Source organism: Sorex araneus, chromosome 2, assembly GCF_027595985.1.
Source record: "Sorex araneus isolate mSorAra2 chromosome 2, mSorAra2.pri, whole genome shotgun sequence".
In the NCBI taxonomy this organism is placed as follows: Eukaryota; Metazoa; Chordata; class Mammalia; order Eulipotyphla; family Soricidae; genus Sorex; species Sorex araneus.
This window is the reverse complement of record NC_073303.1, coordinates 321,294,056-321,318,416: the sequence shown is the minus strand read 5'-3', so window position 1 is coordinate 321,318,416 and position 24,361 is coordinate 321,294,056. Positions and strand designations below refer to the sequence as shown.

The window sequence follows — 24,361 nt, the reverse complement described above, 5'->3', positions numbered from 1 at the left end:
ACCACAGAGAATGGCACACACTCAAAAGAAAAAAAGCAATGGCTGTTGGAGGGGATGTGGGGAGAAAGGGACCCTTCTACACTGTTGGTGGGAATGCCGACTGATTCAGCCCTTCTGGAAAACAATATGGACGCTTCTCAAAAAATTAGAAATTGAGCTCCTTTCGACCCAGCAATACCACTTCTGGGAATATATCCCGGAGAAGCAAAAAAGTATAGTCAAAATGACATTTGCACCTATATTTTCATCGCAGCACTGTTTACAATAGCCAGAACCTGGAAAAAACCAGAGTGCCCGAGAACAGATGACTGGTTAAAGAAACTTTGGTACATCTATACAATGGAATACTATGCAGCTGTTAGAAAAGATGAAGTCATGAATTCTGCATATAACTGGATCAACATGGAAAGTATCATGCTAAGCGAAATGAGTCAAAAAGAGATAGACATAGAAAGATTGCGCTCATCTGTGGAATATAAAATAACAGAGTAGGAGACAAACACCCAAGAACAGTAGAAATAAGTAACAGGAGGTTGGCTCCATGGCTTGGAAACTGGCCTCACATGCTGGGGGAAAAGGCAGTTCAGATAGAGAAGGGGAACATCAAGTAAGCTCTGGTTGGAGAACCCGCTCGGGAGGGGAGATGCGTGCTGAAAGTAGACTATATAGATTGAACACGATGGCCACTCAATACCCCTATTGCGGACCACAACACCCAAAAGAGAGAGAGAGAGAACAAAAGGAAATGCCTTGCCACAGAGGCGGGGTGGGGGAGGGGGGGTGGGATTGGGAGGTGGGAAGGATACTGGGTTCACTGGTGGTGGAGAATGGACACTGGTAGAGGAAGGGGTGCTCAAACATTGTATGAGGGAAACACAAGTATGAAAATGTGTAAATCTGTTACTGTACCCTCATGGTGACTCACTAATTAATAAAAATATATAAATAAAAAAATTTAAAAAATGACAGTTTCAAAAGGGGGAAAAAAAATATGGAATACATGAACAAACCTATCACTAGTGAGGAAACTGAAACGGCAATCAAAAATCTCCTCCAAGGCCAACTGAACTACTTTGGACATGAGCAGCTCGCAGAAATGCCTCCAGACTGTGAACTGAGCCACTGCCCCATGCGGCGCCAGGGGGGGAGGGTTTCTCTCTCTCAACCCTTCCTTTCCGGGCACAGCATGGCGATCACCGCTTTTGAGCACAAAATGGAGGTACCAGCCGACTACTGCGGGACACACATGAGATCCCGGGGGCCGGGGTGTACTGGCCCCACCCTCCGCCGAGAATTAAGCACAGCGGCCACATGTGTGTGGCCTTTCCACTGCTGCACGAGCACGATCCCGGAGGCCAACTGAACTACTGTGGACACCAGCAGCTCCCAGAAATGCCTCTAGACTGTGAACTGAGCCACTGCCCCATGTAGCACCAGGGGAGAAGGGTTTCTCTCTCCAGGCTTTTCCATCTTATGAGCACCACAAAAGGGAAGTAAAAGCTTGCAGTGATGCAACTTCTGGCAGAATTTTCCCTGGACTTTATACAGAAATCCAAAACCGCGCAGCCCTGACAGCCTTAATATCTCTTAATAGAGACAGACTCAATATCTCTTAATTGTCAGCAATGTGAAATGGTTCCTTTTGAGTAGGTCTGACTTTGAGGGGAAGCTCCAAACAATAATAGATTTTTTGTTGAAATATTGAAGGTAATCAAAGCAGCAGCCATGTCTCTAGACTGTGAACTAAGCCATAGCCCCACGCTGGCTGAGGAGAAGAAATATCCTTCTTTCTCGGTTTTTTTCCCTTTCCGGGAAGAAGCAGCGTGGCGTCCACCATATTATGAGGTCTACTAAGCAGGTACGAATTTGGTGGCGCGAGAAGAAGAAAAAAAAGGAAAAAAAAATTATGTACTTGGAACAGCGGGACACTTGGGCAGTCTCGGGCCGGGGCTGATACCGGAGCGTGCTCCACAGAGATTCGACCCGGGTGGCCACACTTTTGTGTGGCCACTTTGCTGCTGATCGACCGGGATCCAGAGGCCAACTAGACTACTTTTGGTCCCAGAAACTGCTTGCAGCCATGTCTCTAGACTGTGAACTAAGCCATAGCCCCACGCTGGCCAAGGAGGGGAAATATCCTTCTTATTTTTTTTCCCTTTTCAGGGAGAAGCGGTGTGGCGTCCGCCATATTACGAGGACTATTAAGCAGGCACAAACTTGGGGGCGCGGGAAGGAGAAAAGAAAAGTTATGTACTTGGAACAGTGGGACTTCGTATCTCTTCATTCCCAGCAATGGAAACTAATTATCAAATGCTTCCTTGGCAGTAGGGCTGTCTTTTTTGTGGGAGAAACTCCAACAACAATAGTGAGTTTTGTGTTGAAATATGGAATGTAATCAAGGTAAAGAGAAAATGAAGTGAAACTTATCAGTTACGCAGGTGGGGGTAGGGGGGCAGGGGGTGGGAGGTATACTGGAGTTTTTGGTGGTGGAATATGGGCACTGGTGAAGGGATGGGTGTTTGAGTATTGTATAACTGAGACATAAGCCTGAGAACTTTGTACCTTTCCACATGGTGATTCAATAAAATAAATAACAAAAAAATAAAATAAATTTGCATTATGAAAAAAAAAATTCCTCTAAAATAAAAGCCCTGGCCCAGACGGGCTCACTAGAGAATTCTTCCCTACCTTTAAAGAGGAACTACTCCCAATCCTTTTCCAGCTTTCCAGAAAACTGAAGTAACAGAAACACTTCCAAACAGTTTTGATGAGACACACATCACCCTGATACCCAAAGCAGGCAGACATCACCAAAAAGGGAGAGAATTATAGGCCGATATCCCTGATGAGCACAGATCCAAAAGTCCTCAACAAAATACTAGTAAAAAGAATACAAAAACTCATCAAAAAGATCATACATCATGACCAAGTAAGACTCATTCCAGGGACAGAAGGATACCATACTCAGAGACCTCTACAACTATTAAAATGCTCCTAGAAACAATAGTTTGTATAGTGGCAGACTACAAAATCAATGCCCCAAAGTCTATGGCTTTCCTATGTACAAATAATGAAAAATAAAAAAGAGATATTTTTAAAAATCCCATTCACCATACTGCCTCAGAAAATAAAGTATCTCAGAATCAGCTTTACTAAAGAGGTGAAGAACCTATACAAAGAAAACTTCAAAACACTACATCAAGAAATAAAAGAGTTCACAAGGAAATGGAGACACATCCCCTGCTCATGGACTGGGAGGATTAACATTGTCAAAATGGCAATACTCCCCAAAGCATTATACAGAGTAAATGCGGTTCCTATAAGGATATCCATCACATTTTTCAAAGAAATAGATGAAACACTCTTGAAATTCATATGGAAAAATAAACTCCCATGAATAGCTAAAGTAATTCTTGGAAAAAAGAAGATGGGAGGTTATCACCTTCCCTTACTTCAAACTGTACTACAAAGTGGCAGTAATTAAAACAGCACTGTAGTGGAAAAAAGACAGATGGCAGACCAATGGAACAGAGTTGAATACCCTGACACAGACTCTCAAATATGGCCACTGACTCTTTGATAATGGAGCAAGATATGTGAAGTGGAGCACGGAAATCCTCTTTAACAAGTGGTGCTGGGAAAACTTGATAACTACATGCAAAAAATGGAAAAAATTTAATCAAATTACTAGAAATCGAGCTCCCATTTGACCAAGCAATACCACTTCTGGGAATATATGCTGGGGGCACAAAAAAAAAACCCAGCAGAATTGCCATCTATATTTCTATGTTCATTGCAGCACTATTCACAATAGCTAGATTATGTAAACAACCGAGTGCCTGAGAATAGATGACTGGATAAAGAAACTAAGGTGTATCTACACAATGGAATACTATACGGCTGCTAGGGAAAATGAAGTCATGAAATTTGCCTATAAATGGATGAACATGGAGAGCATCATGCTGAGTGAAATGAGTCAGAAGGAAAGGGTCAGATAAAGAATGACTACTGACTGCTTGCATTTGTGGGATATAACACACACACACACACACACACACACACACACACACACACACACACACACACACACACAGAGTCTATGGCTGGAGACTGACGAAAGTATACATGGGGACAGAGAGAGTGACCAGGGACAGGATCTGGTGCCATCAATGGAAGGCATGAGATGAAGCAGGGAGGTCGTTCAAGGGACAGGACCAGTGACATTATTCACGGGTAAAGGAGAGGTCTAGAAATCCGTGGCGGGACTCAGACGCATCTACTTTACCTGTGCAATAAACTTTAGCCTTAAAAAAAAGGTAATAGAAAAACAGTAGCACAAAAGTAGCTAGTTACAAATTCAATATGCAAAAATTTGTGTTCTATTTTCAAATAATGAGTAAGAAAAGGGAATTAGGGATGAAAACCCATTTATATTTCATCCAAAACAACTGAATACCTAGGGATAGATTACCCAGAGATGGTGAAAGACTTAGATGGTAACTCTGCAATTTTTTTTTTCTTTTTGGGTCACATCCGGCGATGCACAGGGGTTACTCCTGGTTCTACACTCAGGAATTACTCCTGGCGGTGCTCAGGGGAGCATATGGAATGCTGGGATTTAAACCTGGGTTGGCCGTATGCAAGGCAAACGCCCTACCTGCTGTGCTATCACTCCAGCCCCGGTAACTCTGCGACTTTAAGAGAGAAGGCTGCTCTGCAGGACCCAGCCTGGCACGGCCCCACATCTCAAATGTGGCCCCATGGCACTGCCAGGTGTACTACCACAAAGCGTTCTCCCCTGCACCAAACCCAGCTGCAACTGAGCTCCCAAGTAAGGTGTATAAGCACTGCAGCCAAGTGTTTGCAACCCCTGATCATGACAGCAACAAAGAAACGGTGGACATTTTTCTATCTAAAAAGAGATTCAGAGAGATAGAACTGCGTACATGAACAGAGGTAATGAATATGACCAGAATATCCATTTAAACAAAAGCAGTAAGCAGATTCAATGCAATCCCAATCAAATTTCAACTTTATTAAGGAAAAAGAAAACAGGTATTAAAGCTTAGATGGAGCCTCAAACAGCTACAGCAACCCTGAAAAGGAAATGAACAATGGAGGAACTATATTATCCGACTCCAAACTATAATGCAAAGTAACAGTGATTAGAACTGATTCGTCTCGATTAGAAAAATATGGTTTAATGTAGAATAAAAATAGTGAAACACAATGCAAAGGCCAGGACAAAAAAACTGCTTCATGGCTTTCAATGGGAAGAGATCTTAGACGTACAATAGAGAAAGAGAATCCTCCACAAATACACTGACGAAAGCTGGAGAGACACAGCAAAATAATGAAGCTGGACTCCTAAAGAACACCACATTAAAAATTAATTTAAGTTGGGGCCGGAGCGATAGCACAGCGGGTAGGGCGTTTGCCTTGCACGCGGCTGACCCGGGTTCGATCCCCGGCATCCCATATGGTCCCCCAAGCACTGCCAGGAGTAATTCCTGAGTGCAAAGCCAGGAGTAACCCCTGAGCATCGCTGGGTGTGACCCAAAAAGCAAAAAAAAAAAAAAAAAATTAATTTAAGCTCTCCACTGAGATGTGACCCGGGTGGCCGCACATGTGCGGCCTCTCCGTTGCTGGATGACCATGATTCTAGAGGCCAGCTAAACTACCTTTGGTACCAGCAGCTTCTTGCAGAAATGTCTCTAGACTGTGAACTAAGCCATGGTCTATGCCGCCCCAGGAGGGAAAAGGTTTTTCTCTCTCCGCTTTTTCCTTCCTGGGGGCGGGGGGGGGGGCAGGGGGGGGTGGAAAGGCGTGGCGACCGACATCTTATAAGGACCACTAAAGAGAGGTATGAGCTTGCAATGATGCACTTTCTGGCAGAAATCTCCCTGGACTTAGTTACTAAAATACAGAAATCCAAAACCTCATATCTCTTCATTCTCAGCAATGGAAAACAAATTATCAAATGCTTCCTTTCAGCAGGTCTGATTTTTTTTGGGGGGGGAACATTCCAAACAACAACAATAGTGAGGGTTTTTGTGGAAATATTAAATGTAATCAAAGTAAAGAGAAAGCAAAGTGAAAATTATCAGCGGGAGGGTGGGTGGGAGGAGAGGTATACCGGGGTTCTTGGTGGTGGAATATGTGCACTGGTGAAGTGATGGATGTTCGACCATTGTATAACTGAGACTTAAGCCTGAATGCTTAGTAACTTTCCACATGGTGATTCAATAAAAAATAAAAAAACGTTAAAAAATTAATTCAAAATAAAAAACTTTACATAAAACGAAAAACCATAAATTACATAAAGGATAACGAAGATGAAATGCTTCATGACATTAACATTAGTGGTATCTTTGGGGACTTGACCCCAATAGCAAGGGGAAATGAAAGTAAAGGTAAATACTATATGTTCATTGCAGCACTGTTCACAATAGCCAAAATATAAAAACAACCCGAGTGCCCTAGAACAGATGACTGGTTAAAGAAACTGGTACATCTACACAATGGAATACTACGCAGCTGTTAGAGATGAAGTCATGAAATTTGCTTATAAATGGATAGGCATGCTAAGTGAAATGAGTCAGAAAGAGAGGGACAGACATAGAGGGACTGCACTCATTTGTGGAGTATAGAATAACATCACATGAGGCTGACATCCAAGGACAGTAGATGCAAGGGCCAGGAGGACTGCCCCATAGCTGGAAGCCTGCTTCATGAGCGGAGGGGAGAAGGCAGATGAAATAGAGAAGGGATCACTAAGAAAATAATGGCTGGAGGAATAAGTCCGGATGCGAGATGCGTGCCGAAAGTAGATAATGGACCAAACATGATGACCTCTCAGTGTCTGTGTTGCAAGCCATAATGCAAAAGTAGAGAGAGAGTATGGGGAATATTGTCTGCCATGGAGGCAGGGGGAGGGTGGGAAAGGGGGATATACCGGGGTGGTGGTGGGGAATGTGCACTGGTGGAGGGATGGGTGTTTGATCATTGTGTGATTGTAACCCAAACATGAAAGCTTATAACTATCTCACGGTGATTCAATAACATTAAAAAAAAAGTAAAGGTAAATAACCGAAACCACATTACATACAAAAGCTTTTGTAGAGGAAAAAATACATTATATGCATTTTTATTTTTTACTTACAACTTGACAACAACAAAATGTTTTCAAAAATGGGGATCTAATATCTGAACACTTTCAGAAGGGCAGATTATATCACTGTATCACTGTCATCCCATTGATTGTCGATCTGCTTGAGTGGGTCCAGTAACATCTCAATTCGTCCCAGCCCTGTGATTTTAGCAGCCTCTCTTTACTCGTCCTTCCCAATGGTGCTGCATAAGAAGCTCTTCAGGGTCAGGGGAATGAGACCCATCATTGTTACTGCTTTTGGCATATGAATACGCCACAGGGAGCTTGCCAGGCTCTCTCCTGTGCGAGCAGGAAACTCTTGGTAGCTTGCCAGGTTCTTCAAGAGGGAGAAGAACATAAATATTATATTTATGTGTATAAGATACACACACATAAATATAATAGGCATATTAGAAAATGTTCATCTTAACTGAACATCAAAACAATACAAATTAAGGCCATCATGTTAAACACCAATCTGACTCCTATGAGAATGGTAAGAACAGCCAGAACAAGTGCAGGAGAGGGTGCAGAAAAAAAGAAACTCACGTGAACTGGTGGTGGGGAAAGTCCACAGTATATCTTTTCTGGAAAATACTATGGAGCTTCCTTAAGCTTAAGACAGAGCTGGAAAGAGGTGCAGTGGCTAAGGCACTTGTCTTGCATGCAGCCAATAGGTTCAATCCCCAGCACCTCAGATGGTCCGCCAACCACCTCCAGGAATTACCTCTGAGCACAGAGCTACAGATATGTCCTGAGCACAGTCAGATGTGACCCTACCTCCCCACCCCTACCCCCATAAAGACTGAGTTACCATTTGATTAAGCAAACAAAATAAGGTTTCTTATCCAATGGAATACTATTGTATAAAATATCCTAAAGGAATCAGAAAGATGGTGCCGTGCTGTGCTGGGTAGCACAACATATGCTTCCCTAAGCTCTTTCAGGAGCATTTCCTGAGTACCAAGACTGAAGCAGCCAAGTGGGGCCCAAAGACAAAGCAAAAGCAAAAAAAAAGTCCTTATCAACAAAAATGAACAAAATGAATCAAAATCAAGTCAGAAGGAAAAAAGTTAAGCATTAGATCATTTTATCCACGTATATAAAGATACCGAATAGATAAATAGACAAAACAGATAAATGACTAAATATAATAGAACCAAGTCTATCTAAAAAGAAAGAAGGTAAGGAGGTAAATAAGATTATAAAAAAGTTTAAAGCTAACAAAATCAAACCAACAAACCAAATCACTCTGCCTAATCAGAGCTGTCCACAAGAGAAAAGCCACATCCTTTCAGCCTAAGACATCTAGGTGGAGAGGAAAGTGACAAGAAAATCATTCCTCCTGAGACATTCCCAAAGTTCACTTTACTGCCTTGTTTTTCCAATTTGGATGCAATATTTTTCACCAGGAACACAAAGCAGACCCCAATATCTCTCTGAAAAAAAAACAAACAAACCCATGAAGCACCTCTCTGAAACAGCTCTGACTTGGCAAGTCAAAGTGATGGCTCTAAGAGCTGAGCCTGCTGTCAAAAGCCAGGTCCAAAGCAGAGGTGGGGACTGAGCTGGGGCGCTGCATGGAGGCCAAGAGCACACCCGGCACACGTGGGCCTCCCACTCGGGGAACAGGCACCAGGCATGAGAACAACATACGCAGGTCAAGCCAGCCACTCAGAGTCACACACACTCACTGCGTCTTCTGGCTCCCAAGGCTACATTCCTTCCCAGTCACAGGAAACACCGTGCTCCAGACCTCTAGGGCTCAAGGAACAGAAACTGGTTTTCTTGCTTATGTTTTTATCAAGTCGAGGCAGGTGGTTTTAGATCCACCAAAGTGAATTAAAAACCAAGTCAGTGGAAATACTGAGAGTTCTAATATTCATTTTAAACACCAAATCTAATCAGAGCTCAGACACAAGACCCAATCAAGCCCTATATACCTAAGTCTGAAAAACGAATGACATTTTCCTCCCATTTAATGGATCCAACACTCAGAGCAGAGTAAAGAGATGAGACTTGGCCAGGGACACTAAGTGAGTGGTGTCTACCGGACAAGCATACTGAGGCCCAGAGGCCAGGGCCTCCCAAGCCAGAGGCGTGAAGTCTCAGTACGGCTTCCTTAGATGACCTCCCTCTAGCCCCGAAGGCCATCCACTCAGACCCTGCAGTTCCAGAGACTTACTTACCCCCAATATTTGCTATAGATTCTGGTCCAACAAGTTGATTTTCAAATAGCCTTTCCGCCTGTCGTAACTTTGTATTTGGCTGCAGTACACCAACCAAGGGAGGGGGCTCTTTGAAGCTGTAAAATAATTAGAGAGATTTGTCTCTAAAAATATTTGAATACCGTGTTTACAAAGGACCTAGCACATGCGTTATTCCTCCAACTTGGATTAAAAAAAGGCAAGTTCTTATTGTGTCCGTTGTTACCAGTAACAAACGTCATGGAAAAAACTATTCTAGGCTACCAAGAAGTAATAGGACAAAGTACAACTGAAAATAAGTATCTCGCCAATTCTCTCCCCCCCTTGTCTTCCACTAGTTTCTTAGTGTGTCATGTGGAAGGACCAAAGCAGAGGGTGGTGGAGAGCAGAGACGATTCCAGCCACTAGAGCACTTCCCCTCTATCCTACTTGGCACTGCTCTACGCTGGCACCTACTTATAGGACATGGCACCACGTTCCAGGAGTTAGACTCCCCTCCTTCACCTCCTAATTAGAGCTTTCCATCTGCTTTAGAAAAAAATACTCTTGGGGCCGGAGCAATAGCACAGAGGGTAGGGCGTCTGCCTTGCACACGGCCGACCCGGGTTCAATCCCCGGCATCCCATATGGTCCCCCAAGCACTGCCAGGAGTAATTCCTGAGTGCAGAGCCAGGAGTAACCCCTGAGCATCTCTGGGTGTGACCCAAAAAGCAAAATAAATAAATAAATAAATAAAAGAAAAAAATACTCTTGGGGGGTTGGAGTGATAGTACAGCAGGTAAGGCATTTGCCTTGCATGCGGTCGACCCGGGTTCGATTCCCAGCATCCCATATGGTCCCCTGAGCACGGCCAGGAGTAATTCCTGAGTGCATGAGCCAGAAGTAACCCCTGTGCACCACCAGGTGTGACCCCTAAATAAATAAATAAATAAATAAAAATACTCTTGGTATTTTTTGGTTTTTAATTTTTTAAAAAAATTTTATGAAGTATTTCATAATATTTGATTACATTTAATATTCGAACACTAATCCCACCAACATTACACCTTGCCACCACCATATTTTGGATGTTTCCATCCCAAACCCCAACCCCTGCCCCAAAGCAGAACCAAAATAATTTATTTTGTATTGTTTGTTATGAAAAACCACTGAAAATGCTTCAAAAAAGTTTCCTTAGAGAAAACAGTGTGAAGATTGTTTGTTGTATTTCACCCGGAGGCCATTAAGCCCTTCTATAAGAGATGACTAACATGTTGTTAAAGGTTGAGCCTTGTGTGCATATACACACACACACACACACACACACACACACATATTTGTATCTGTTAAAAAATATACTTCCCTCTAAGACTGGTTGCTTTCTACTTTAAGCCCCATCAAATGTGGTGCAGTACTACTGGAGTATGGGTGGTGTGAGGTCTGAGATGTTGTGTGGTCCAGGAATAGGTTCACTCATAGATAGCTAAGGCTCAGCCTAAGCATGTGGAAAGCAGCTGTGAACATGGCAGTGTTGGAGTTCTGGAGGGTTTCAGTTGCCTGGCTGGGACCCTTGGGGCAGGGAGGGGGTCTCACTCTCCACCTCCAGGGGGCACCCCAATTGGAAGAGCCTGATGTGGAGTTGGGTGACATGGTTATGGCATGCATCATGTATGCTCCCTTCTGGGAGAGAAGGACAATGAGACTCTGTCTCTTGATATTTCTGAAAGGAGTTTTATTTCCAAGGCTGTAGAACAAGACAGCACGTTCTTGGAGAAAATAACCCGGAATAATATGCTGGACAAACCTGGTTCCCATTCTGGTCTTGGAAGTTCATGCCTCCTGTGGTAGGTGCATACTGACACTCACCCAAGAGACAAGAGGTCATGTGTGATTTTTAATCACCCCTCCTCCAGGTCCACAGAAAGGCTCTATTTCCAACCCCCAAGAAGCCTCTGGAAATACTCTTAAAATCCACCTCATCCATAGTGGTGTCCCTGCTCACAAAACACCTGAATTATAATCTCAACAGGAAAACAAGAAGAAAACCCAAACAGGCAAACAAAAAGGATGGGCAAAATGGGCCAGGAACCCACCACATCAGCAAGGCAACAGGCTTCCACAGAGCAGTCCCGGGAACTGACTCAGCACCGGATGGCTGGTCTGACCTGGGGACACGTGAGAAGGCAGGGAGCTGCTCTTACTGCTGCCAACTCCTGCTTAAGGTCAGCTGCTGGCTGTATCCTATCTCCCCCCACAATCAGGGGCGTGCTCCCAGCTCAGGACCACTGCAAGCTTCCTTCCCAAGTCACCTTGATATGCTGACATATATTCGTGTTGCCAGGAATGTGGCTCACTGAAAAAGTGTGTGCATCAGGGTTCAATCCCTGGCACTGACAACTAGAACTGCCTTTGCGCACTTTGTGGATTTTGGCTGTAAATGTGCCATCATGTCTGGCACTAGGACATGGGGTCAAGACACACCAGCATCTTTTAATCCATACCCCACTCTCTCTGTAAACCTGGTCTCCACCCATAAAAGTACAAAAATATTATTCTTCATAGGCCAGAGACCACACAGGTGTCAATCCCTTGCCTTGCACGTGGCCAACTTCTCCCGTTTTGATACTTGGCACCATACAGGGTTCCCCTTGCTTATTCAGGGCTAACTCCTGAGCAGAAAGCCAGGAATAACCCCTGAATGTTTGCCAGGTAGGGCTCAAAACAACAAAGAAACTAAATAAAATTATTGCTCATAGAATAGGGATGTTTCTAATCATTCTTTAAAGAAATTATGTCCATATTAACAAATTTTAAAATAAAAGAAAACAATAGTGTTCTTGGGAAGAGGGTTTATTGCTTTTGTTTTAAAGACCAACAGAAATAAGAATTGTTCCATGGGCCTGAGAGACAGACAGTACAGCAGACAAAGCACCTGCCTTGCATGCAGCCAACCAGGTTCAATTTGGAGCATTCCATATGGTCCCCAAGCCATGCCAGGAGTGATCCCTGAGTGAAGTGCCAGGAGCAAACTCTGTATACTACTGGGTGTGACACACACACACACAAAACGGAAAACAAAAACAAAAACAAAAAGAAATTCTTCCAGTAGCTGAAAGCTGTTCCCATGCCATCTAAAGAATTATTTATTTTACTACCAGGGTAAACTGTAAAACTCAAACATAATATATAAAAATAAGGACAACCCACTATGGGTGCTCAAGGACTTAAGTGCAAACGGAAGTACACAATTAAAATTCAAGTAAGTTTATGGAGATTTGTGGGGAGGAAAACTTCCCTACTTGATGCTCACTCAGTTCTGACATTCCAGGCTAGACCTCAGCAAGGTGTCAGGAATAGGCAAAGCAAAGTCTTTGTCCAGCACAGCCCACTGGCTTTCTCCTCTCTACTTTTCACATCTGGTTCATCTGCTCCCAAACCCAGGACTTCTCTGTACAACTTCAGAATCTTCTTGCACCACTTCCTTTAGTTTTTGGTCAGAAGTACACACAATGAGCCGAGGTAGTGATACTCTTCACCTCTCTTTCTGTACACAAGTTCACTTTTACTGACATCTTTAATCACTGAAACTCTATCCCTCCCTTTCTAGTTCAGAAACTCCTTTGTCATCAGCTGTCTGGTTCCCTCCTCTCTCAGAATGTTTCAAGCCTAGGTTTTTATCACCAGCTGTGGACACAATTCATGCTCCTGTTTTGGCAAACAGCTCATCTAGAAAGATCAATGGCAGTTGCTAGTTGGGTAGCTGAGTCACTCCTTCTATGTGTTGAAAGGGGTGAAATCAGACAAGAGCTTCTGCTTTCCATTTTCCCAAAGCCAAATACACATTCTTCCCCAGTGAACATGAGACAAATGTCCCAAGACAGACCACATGCTGAGTCATAAAACATATCTCCATAAAAATCAAGAGTATAGACACTGTAATTGGCTACAACACCCTTCGCTCTCCAAGCAAGCTGAGCTGATCATCTCTCTCCCTTTCCCATGAAAACCCAGAACTCAAATTGCAATTAAAAAAGAAAAATCTCTGAATGGAATCACACAGAGGGAAAAAAAAAACAATTGTTATTAACTATCTTCTAGGACCACAATGCACTGAAAATAGTAGTTAATCACAAACAGAAATGGAGAATTTAAATCAAACAGCTTAAAATTAGACAGCTCAGGACTGAACAACCAGTGGGTTGCAGAGGAAATCATACAAGAACTCAAACAATGCCTAGAAAAAAATGAGAATGCAGATATTACCTACCAGAATTGCCAGACACAGCAAAAGCAATGCAAGCACTTATCGGAAAGAAAAAAGGCCCCACATAAAAAAAAAAACTTAATTGCACAGCTTGGGAAATTGGATGACTATACTTTTGCTACCTCAAATGAATTCACTTGCTTCTGTACTTCTGATACCTATGCTTTCCTCATTTGTGTTATTCAAAAGTTTTTTTGTTTTTCAGTAGAGTTTTGTGTTTGAAAAAACAACAAACAGTATCATGGATACATTCTATGTCAGTTAATTCAACATAAAATGCAGGCACCAAAGAAAGATGATTTCTAGTTCTTATAAGAAGTTACCACATATATATTTACTTGGTTTGGGGGCCACCCCCCATAATGCAAGACAGACTCCAGGTTCTACAATCAAGAATCACTCTCAGAGGTGCTCAGGGATCAAACCCAGGTCATCCGCATGCAAGGCAAGAGCCTTAGCCTACGATACTATCTCTCTGGCTCCTTTTAGATTAGGCAAGTTGGGTTCTTCCATCTTGCAGGCAATGCCCCCCACCCCTGCCCCGGGTACACAAACAGATTGCCGGGCAGCTCACCTGAGAGGTTGTGGGTCTATGGGAGAGTCCAGCAGTACCATGGCTCCGAGCACAGGAACCGTGAGAGAAGCCGCCAACATCAAGAAGGTCACTCGGAAAACTCGGCCACTAAAAGAGCTGCCAAAACCCAAAGACATCACAGTGGTCAGGAGGCTCAGATGGCTGGTCTTGAAGCCCGTTTGCACACGCAGGGTTCCCACACCCTCTAGAAAGCCAACTTTTGTAGCCTGTGATTCAACTGATTCTGTTGCTAAAGTCAGCAAACATGCCTTAGCTCTGCCCTCCTCATCACCCTGCTGTGTGTGGCAGTTCCCGAAAATGGGATCAGACCGTACTTTACCTCTGGAGGGGTCAGTGGTGTTCACTCAGCATTTACTAGTTCTCCCCGAGCACAGAGCCAGGAATAAGTCCTGAGCACTTCTGGATGTGCCCCCCGCCCCACGCTCCCAACTAACAATGAGATGTTTTAAATGAAAATGTTGCACATAAATGCCATTCCAGAGGCTCCTTAACTTGAGTTAATTGTCTTTAAGTGGCCTGAAGTCTTTCAACATGGAAAATAAACAAGTGACTGTCCAGCACTGTAAGGGAGAAGACTTTAAGTCTTCGGTTCTTCGAAAAGCAAATCTCACAGACAAGGGCAAGCCCTGAGGGAGACGCGTGGCTGGGACTGGTGCAGCAGAAAGCACATCACACTGATCCTCCACACGGTCCAGAGGGGTTAAGTGCCTGTCCTCAACAGGCTGATGCAACCACTCTCCCCACCAGGGGAGAGGAGAGGTGCCTAGGGGAAACTGCATTGTGCAATCTTCTGCAAGGGTGTGGACACACAAGCTTGCCAGCCCATATGCCTTTCACCCTCTCCACAACTAGCAAGATTCTCTATGAAACAAACCTCAATGGGTCAGACTCATCTGTTAGAACCCATTAAGTGCCCCACATCTGGGTATTTTAAAATGACAAAGTGAAAGACTGAGCTAGATATCAGATATGACTCTGGCTCTACTTTGGAATAGCTACAAGATCCTGGACTTTACTTCTGCCTAACAAGCCCCCATATCACTCTCCAGAATAGGAGCCCCTCTGTTAGGACACGGAGTGACAATGAGAGCTGGAATGGGTCACTCTGCACAAGAGCTGAGCGCTGATAGGAGGTAAAGGGATACACAGGAAAACCTTTTTATTACCTATATTGCAAAACAAAAAACCCTTAATGCCCAAAAGGGAGAGAGAGAGAGAGAGAGAGAGAGAGAGAGAGAGAGAGAGAGAGAGAGAGAGAGAGAGAGACAGACAGACAGACAGACAGACAGACAGACAGACAGAGAGAGACAGACAGACAGAGACAGAGAGAGATAAGTGTTTGCCATAGGATCAGGTATCAGGTGGAGGAAAGGGGTGCAGGAGGGAAACTGGGGACACTGGTGCTGGGAAATACATACAGGTGAAGGGGCGGTGAAGGGACGAGCTTGGAACTGTGGGAATACTGTAGTACTGAAACCCAATCATGAACAACTTTGTAACTGTGTCACTGTCACTGTCATTCCGTTGCTCATCAATTTGCTCTAGCTGGCACCAGTAACGTCTCTACTTTTGAGACTTGTTACTGTTTTTGGCATATAGAATACACCAAGGGTAGCCTGTCAGGCTCTGCCGTGTGTAACTATGTAACCCTCTGTGCCCCGGGAAGCCCAAGTAACTGTGTATCTCAATTAAAAAGGAAACTAGGAGCTCCTTCACTGTAGAATACTTTCGGTAGTGGGCTGGAGCAGCTGGAGCTACTCCAAGTTCTGTTGTTCAGAGGCATTCCCAGTTGTGCCGGGAATCAAACCTGGGCTTCCTGCAAGGAGAGGCTGTCCTTAGCCCTTGCTCAACATTTTTGAAATCATGATTTAGAAAGCTTACTCAGAGTTTATGGCATCATAGCTGCACCTTGATATACTGGTCAAAGGCTCAATGATTTCCAAAACAAAGGTCCAGCCAGAATCAAAAGCAACAATGCTTCCTGCTAGGTTTGGAAGGGAAGACAACCTGAGCTCCACATTCCTACTGAATGACTGGCTAACGTGTCTTACAGTCACCAGCCACCCAAAGTGAGAGAAGGGTTGGTGTGAGCCAAGTGTAGAACTCACAAAGGCAACCACAGCCTAGAATTTCTTGCTTTAAACAAGACCTGTAGGTTCTGATATGCACAGAGTGGACCTGGAAAGCCCTTCCTCCATGCCCCCAGGTGCTCCTGACATGCAGCTGGACACCACAAAAGAAGCCCATCAATACACCCCAGGGTGCTAATCATTCAGCCTCTCCTGTTTCATTCTGAGGTCATGTTTTAGAAACAGTGGCTTGGGGCTGGAGTGACAGCACAGTGGGTAGGGCGTTTGCCTTGCACGCAGCTGACCTGGGTTCCATTCCCGGCATCCCATATGGTCCCCTGAGCACTGCCAGGGATGATTCCTGAGTGCAGGAATGATCCCTATGCATCGTCGCGTGTGACATCCCCCCCACCCGCCCAAATATAGAAATAGTGGCTTAAACAAACTCCTTAAGCAGTACAGTTCAATAGACTTTATTGCAATGATCTAAAGACTGCTGAGTGCTTAAAAGGAAGTGTTATATAAATGAACCAGGGATGGTTTCTCAATAATGGCCCTTATTTCTTCACTGCAGGTTGAGTAAGACTCCTTAACTCAGGAAGCTCACCAATGTCAATTTTTTTTTTTTGGTGGTGGGGGGGGAAGGTTGGGGCCACACTAGCTCTGGTCAGGATTTACTCCTGGTTCTGCACTCAGGGATTACTCCTGGCAGTATTCAGGAAACCATATGAGGTGCTGAGGATAAATCAGGTCAGTCATGTGCAAGGGAAGTGCCCTACCCGCTGTAACACAGCTCTGGCCCCTATATGCAATTATTTTTTAAAATAGCACAAACAAGGGAAAGACAGTGGGATGTATGGAATGTTATGTTCACTATCCTTGCAAACCCAGTTCAACTGCCACAATTGCATATAGTCCCCTGCATGCTGCCTGGAGTGATCCCTAAGCACAGAGCCAGGAGTGAGATGAGTACCACCAGGAGTAAAGATGGCTCAAAAAATAACTAGCATTGTTTTTTGCTAGCAAGTGTATTTTCAGAGCCTCAGGGGCTGATTTGCACACTCTATGGAACCTCACCAGACAGCCCTTACCCACTGGAAGATGGGCCATGTGCTCAGCACTGCTGTCCGAAGCTGACCCAACTCACCACGGAAAGCAAGAGCCTGCCCACCTTTCCCCTCTCCCGTCATGAAATTCTTCCACACGCAACCCTGATCGTTTCCCAATAAAGCTCTTAAATGCAATACCCTGACCCCCAAACTCCTTATGCAGCAGGAAATGAATTTTAAATTACAGTCAGTTCCCACTCACTTATTATTATTTCCTTTGGTTTGGGGACCACACAGATGTGCTTAGTGCTTACTCCTGGCTTTGTGCTCAGGGATCACTCCTGGCAGGGCTGGGCAACTACTGCAGTGCTGAGGGCCAAAACCCAGGCTGGCTGTATGCGAGGCAAATACCCTGCCCACTGGACCAACAACATGGATCTTCTCAAAAAACTGGGAACTGCCCCAGGAATTCAATTTCTCTCTCTTCCCAGACATAAGTATGCTGTTCTCAAAGAGGAGAAATAGTTTCAATACCACAATAATTCTATTAATACATTTTCATCTCGGGAAATTGATACCAAATAATAATAAGCCTGTACTGGTACAATGAAGTGCTTAGCTCATCGATGCTCACAACAAATAAAAGAATTTAACAACCAAATTTTCTGTTACAGCTCAGAGATATCTAAGAGGTTTGGCTGAAATCTTATTTCCAAATTTTTCTTCTTAATCACTATATTCCCAGTTTCTTTTAAAAAATTGAATGACAGTGATAATACATTTACAAAGTTGTTCATGACTGGATTTCAGCACACATTCTCTCTCTCTCACCTTTTGGGCCTTATGGTTTGCAATACAGATACAGAAAGGTTATCAGGTATATCCCTTTACCTACTTACTACACTCAGTTCCTGTCCAAAATTATCATTTTCAACTAGTATTGTCACGCTGACCCCTTCTCAATCCTAACTGCCTTTCACCCCACACACACTTTTGCGGCAAGCTTCCAACTATTGCCCAGTCCTCCTAGTCCCTGTTTATTCTGGTCTTGGATATTAGTCCCATATATATATAATATATATATACATATATATATGCACACACACATATATATATATATCTGAGTGCAGTCCTTCTATACCTGCCCCTCTCCTTCAGCCTCCTTTCACTCAGCATGATACTCTTCACATCCATTCTTTTATAAGTAAATTTCATGACCCCATTCTTTCTAACAGCTTCGTAGTATTGCACTGTGTAGATGTACCTTAGCATTCTTTATCCAGTCATCTATTCTCAGTCACTGGCGTTGTTTCCAACATTCCCAGTTTTATTCCTCATGTTCATCCTATTTCCCTGTAACTTGAAACCACTCAGAGAACTCAATAATAACCTTCCAATGGGAACAATGCCTTGCAAACTGAGTCAGGAGACCATCCCAATATCTGCTGGAGTCCCTTTCCTTCAAATTCACTGTACAAATTCTGGTCTAACAACTACCTTTCAAGGCTTTATTTTGCTTAGCACATCTACAATTTACTCTAGAGTTGTCACTTCAACTTTCTTCAAGATTCCATGTTTAACCTCGATCATCCTCTCTCTCCTTGGAGTGAAAACTCAATTAAAGACCAGACCGTAAAACAACAATCAAGAAGACAGTATCTGAGGCCAGAGATAGTGCCAAGGCTCAGGTACTTGCTTAACATGAGGCTGTGGCCAGGGCTCATGCTTGACTGCTGGTATCCCAGCACCACTAGGTGTGGCCCCAAGTCTCCCCTCCAAAAGATAATACTCAAAGATCGTGAAGAAGACAATTTAGGTGGATCAAATGAGAAAAATAAGAACTACAGATTAAGAACTCTGTAAGAAGACATGCATTTGGGTCACAAAAACTCATTCTGAAGAGGCCAGTAGAGATATTAAAAAAAGGAATCAAGAGGAAAAAAGGGCAAGTGGGAATATCAGAACAGAGTTCAACAACAGGGAAGTCAGAAAAATATATTTAATGCCAGTCACAATGTGAAAGGCAAAATGAAGAGACCAGCCACAATAAAGGATTTTGGAACATTCAAAAATTCTTCCCAGAGAAACTAAAAATAATGCAAACTGACTCTGTCCTTCTTGCCCAGGGCCATTCAGATCTCACTGTGGCGTCACTAAGGACACTGGATTTACAGAGCTGGGTGGTGCTGGTTCTTATTTTGGCGATGCTGTCCGCTCCCAGGAGTGCCAGGATGGACCCTAGTGCTTGAACCCCGGGACCATTTCTCCAGCACCCCCATCCGTGCTGGGCGTGTACTCCCGGCTCTGCAAGCAGGCATCGCCTGGTGAGGCCTGGAGGTGGTGCTGGGGATTGGTCCTGGGTGGGTGGGTGCAAGGCAAACGCCCTGTCCTGGGTGCTGTTCTATCGTTAGGGCGCCAGAACGCTTTTTCCTTTTAATTTTCTTTCTTTTTGGGTCACACCCAGCGATGCTCTGGGGTTACTCCTGGCTCATGCACTCAGGAACTACCCTTGGTGGTGCTCGGGGGACCTTATGGGATGCTGGGAATCGAACCCGGGTCGCCCGCCGTTCAAGGCAAAGCCTACCCGCCACGCGGTCGCTCCAGCCTCACGCTTTATCTTTATATTGCATAGCTCAAAAGCAAACATCTCCTCCAATCTCGATATACTTTATGACATGTACTCATGGCGTCAGGAAAATGACGCTTCAGCGTGTGTTAGAGACTCCCAGGCCAGCCCCGGACAGTGCCTCTCACGGTCCCTGAGTGCCCAGTCCCCTCGGCGGGCCGGGCCGCGCACGGCCGCCTGCGCTCGCCTCTCCGCCGAGCCGCGGCCGGAGGCGAGGCCAGACGCCGGCCTACCTGCCCTCCTCAGTCTCCGGGGCTGGCCCATCGTCCGTGACCACCTGCGGCCGCAGAGGCCGGCGCTGCCGCAGCCCGTCCGCCTCGCTCATGGCGCGAGTGTGCACAGAACCCGCGCGGCCCCGCCCCCTCCTCGGCCGCGCGCATAAGTGACGTCAGACCCATTCCTTCCGGCCCTGCTCCTGGGGAGAGTGGGAGGAGCACGCGCAGCTTTGTCCGCGCACAGAAGTGACGTAGCCTATTTTTTCCAGGAGTGGGCGGAGCCTGCGCTCCGGGAAGCCGCGGGAAGCACAGCCCCGCCTCCTTCTCGGTGGCGTGCGAAAGTGACGTCAGGCACTTTCCTTTCGCCCTAGCTCGTGGCGTGAGTGGGTGGAACGTGCGTGGCCACACGCAGAAGTGACATCGACCATTCCCGCCAGGCTTTTGGCACGAGGGTCTGGGCGACCCACGTGGGCCCCCATCTTCCTCGGTTGTGCTCAGTGACAGCAGCCTGCCCTACCTGACCCTCCACCTTCCAGGTGGTTTCCTGGGGCCCCTGAGTGACCCCTGAGGCCTTCCGGGGCTCTTGTGACCGTCTGTGTCGGACCAATGGACTGTATCCCTCTGGTCTGCCGGTCTATTCCTATTTCCGTACCCGTCTAGCAGCCTTTGGCATCAGAGTGATGTAGTGTCTCTGTTTCTGATTTCCTGGAAGAGCCTGAAAAGCATTGGCAGCAGGTCTTTTTTAAATGTGTGAAAGAATTCATTTCTGAGTCCATCTGGACCTGGGTTTTTGTTTTGGGGGAAATTTTTGATGACCATCTCAATTACCTCGATAGTTAAAATTCTGTTCAGGGGCTCCAAATCATCTTTATTCAGCCTTGGGAGATTATAGGAGTCCAGGCATTTATCCATTTTAAGTAGATTTTCTCATTTCATACTATCAAAGTAATCTCTGATGATCCTTTGAATTTCTGTGGTTTCTGTTGTGATGCCCCATCTTTCATTTTCGATTTGATTTATTAAGGTCTTTCACTTTCCTTTGTGAGTCTTGCTAGTGATTTATCGGTATTATTTATATTTTCAAAGAACCAGCTCTTGGTTTCATTGATCTTTTGAATTGTTTTTTCGGATTCCATTTGATTAATTTCTGCTTTAAGCTCTATTATTTCCATTCCTCCTGCTACCTTTTTACTGCTTTTGATTATTATTTTCCAGGTATTTTTTTTTCTTTTTGGGTCACACCTGGTGATGCACAGGGGTTACTCCTGGCTTTGCACTCAGGAATTACTCCTGGGGGTGCTCAGGGGACCATATGGGATGCTGAGGATCGAACCCGGGTCGGCCGCGTGCAAGGCAAACGCCCTACCCTCTGTGCTATCGTTCCAGCCCCCTTTTCCAGGTATTTTTTTAAAGTTATGCAGTCAAATTATTTATGCGGGCATTTTCTTCCTTCCTGATGAATACTTGTATAGGTATGAACTTTACTCTTAACACCACCTTTGTTATATTCCATAAGTTCTGGTAGATAGTATCTACATTCTAGTTTTTTCCTTGAATCTTTTAAATTCCTCTTTGATTTCCTTTCTGACCCTCTGATTTTTCAGAAATGAGCTGTTTAATTTCCAGTTGTTTGAGTTTTTCTCATTTCTGTTTGTGATTAATTTATACTTTCAGTGCATGCTGGTCTGAGAGTTAGTTGAAATTATTTTCTTTTTATTTATTTATTTATATTTTGGTCACTCCTGGCTTTCTACTCAGGAAGCACTCCTGGTGGTACTCATGGGACTGTATAGGATGCCGAGGATCAAACCCGTGTTGACCATGTGCAAGGCAAACACCCTACCTGCTGTACTATCACTCCGGCCCTAGCTTATATTATTTCTATACTCTTGACTTTGTGGATGCATGTTTTGTATCCCAGTACATGGTCAATCTTGGAAAATATTCTATGTGCATTGGAGAAGAATGTGTATTCAGCTTTTTGAGGGTGTGTTGTGTGTGTGTGTATCAAATTCCTGTCTTACATTTCTTCCTTCAAAGCGAAGTATTTCAGTATTTCCTTACTGAGTTTTAGTCTAGTTTATCTATCAAAGGATGACAGAGCAGTGTTGAAGACTCCAACTACTATTGTGTTGCTATTAATATTTTTCTTCAAGTCTATTATTAGTTGTTTAAGTATTTTTCTGGTCCCTCATTAAGTGCATATATGTTTAGAAGTGTGAGTTCTTCTTGATATATGTATATATATATCCCTTGATCATTAATAAATGATCCTTCATTGTCTCTTAATAACCTTTTTGAGCCAAAGTCTAATGTCTGATACTAGGATGGATACCCTGGTCTTTTGAGCCTGTATCTGCTCTGACTATTCAAATGTTGTTTCTTGTAGGCAGAAATATGTTGGGTTCAATTTCCTAATAAATCTTGCCACGCTATGTCTCTTAATTTGTGCAGTTAGTCCATTGATATTGAGAGAAATTATTGTCCTATTAGTTTTCTGCCATCTTTCAGCAGAATTTGGGATGTTATTGGGGCACATATTTCCTGAAATGAGCTTCTTTAGTTCTTTTAAAGATGGATTTGATTCTATGAAATTCCTGAGTTTTTGTTTCTCTTGAAATTGTATATTGTCCCTTCAAGTCTGAGTGTCTACCTGGGTAAACTATTCTTTTGAGGCCTTCAGTTCATTGATTCCCCCCCGCCCCCACTATATCCCACCACTGTCTTTGCACCTGGAGTATTTCATTTGATAAATCTGCAGTAAATTTTAAGAATGCTGCTTTGCATATAATTCCTTTCTCTGATATTGCTATTTTCAGTATTTTATCTCTACATATTGGTTTTTGTTATTCTGATTAGGATATGTATTGGAGTAGTTAATTTGGATTTATTTTAGCTGCTACTCTTTGGTCCTCTTGGATCTTTGTGCTTGCATTCTTCAGCTTTGAGACCATCTTAGCAATGCTGTCTTGTTGCTTCTTCCTTGTTGAACCCTGTTGCTTCTTCATCAGCGTTACCTTCTTGGTCCTCTGGGACCTGGTGATTCTTAATGTATTCCTCTGGAATTAACCCAAAAGTTCTCTTGTTATCTGTTGGTTTATTTTGAGGCTTTCCCCCCATCTTTTGCTGAGTTTTTTTTTTATTCACTGTGAAGTACAGTAACAAAAATTTCATGTTTGAACTTTGATCATATGGTCATCAAACATCCATCCCTTCACCAGTGCACATTTTCCACCACCTAAATCCCCAGTATCCACCTCTCCCCTCATTCCACACCTCCCCCTGCCTGTGTGGCAGACAATTTGCAAAATATTCTTTCTCTAATTACCCTCGATATTTTGAGACCAGTCCTACCATGCTCATACCTGCCAAAAATGCAATTGCTAGACAATATGTTTTGTATTGCTTGTTATGGATATTATATATAAATATATATATATAATGTCATGTGGCCACAAGAGCAGCCACACACTCTAGGAATTTTAAGATTTTAATAATTAGGGTCTGAAAAAATCACTGCCGCAAGTTGCTCGGGTCCGAGATTTGTTTGTGTGTCTCTGGATTGTGGCCATGTGGGAGCTTAAGTAGATGATGGCCGGATGTGGCATCATCTCGGTGTCCCATTGGGGCAGAGGGAAGGAAGTCCCACTCCTCCCCTGTCCCGAGAGACTTAGGATTTGCCATCACCGTGACTCGTACTTGGTACTTCTTGCTGGCTTCTAGAAAATGGCGACCACTGGAGCTCTTAGAGGGCAGGCAGAGGGACAACACCTGCCCCCGTCTGGAGCAGCCCGGCGGAGAAGGCCTATTGCAAAGTCCAGGGCATCTCTGCTGCAAGTTGCTCAGGTCCGAGATTTGTTTGTGTGTCTCCTGCTGAGGTTTTCTGCAACTCATCTTAATCTTCCTCAAGAGCTGTTACTCTGCTGCTGAGGCCTTCAGTGAATATTACATTTCATCTACCAAGTTTTTTAGTTCTACCGTTTGTTTGTAGTTTCCTCATTTCTGCTCTCATATCCTCTTGTGCTTTATTGGTAGTCTATTCCATTGTTTCTTTGAGCTCTATATATAGCCTTAACAGTTCCTCCCTACAACCATTTCAGAGAGGTTATCCTGCTCATTATTATTGGTTGAGTCTTCTGGGCTCCCATCTTTACTCACTAAACCTGCTGGTGTTCTTCATTGCTTTCACTACTGCAAAATTTACAGT

At 44.1% G+C, this 24,361-nt stretch overlaps 1 protein-coding gene across 1 annotated transcript in view; it reads right to left on the bottom strand.

Annotated features, from left to right (window-relative positions):
• The window catches only part of APMAP (adipocyte plasma membrane associated protein), a 35,519-nt gene extending 15,193 nt beyond the window's left edge, over positions 1-20,326 (bottom strand). Inside the window, exons 1-3 of the mRNA XM_004616170.2 lie at positions 20,173-20,326; positions 14,175-14,291; positions 9,340-9,455 (exon numbers count right to left, since the gene is read on the bottom strand). Of these exons, the coding sequence (XP_004616227.2) occupies positions 9,340-9,455; positions 14,175-14,291; positions 20,173-20,264 (325 nt within the window). The 5' untranslated portion in view covers positions 20,265-20,326. The remainder of the gene's footprint in view (positions 1-9,339; positions 9,456-14,174; positions 14,292-20,172) is intronic.
• Positions 20,327-24,361: the final 4,035 nt, after the last annotated feature.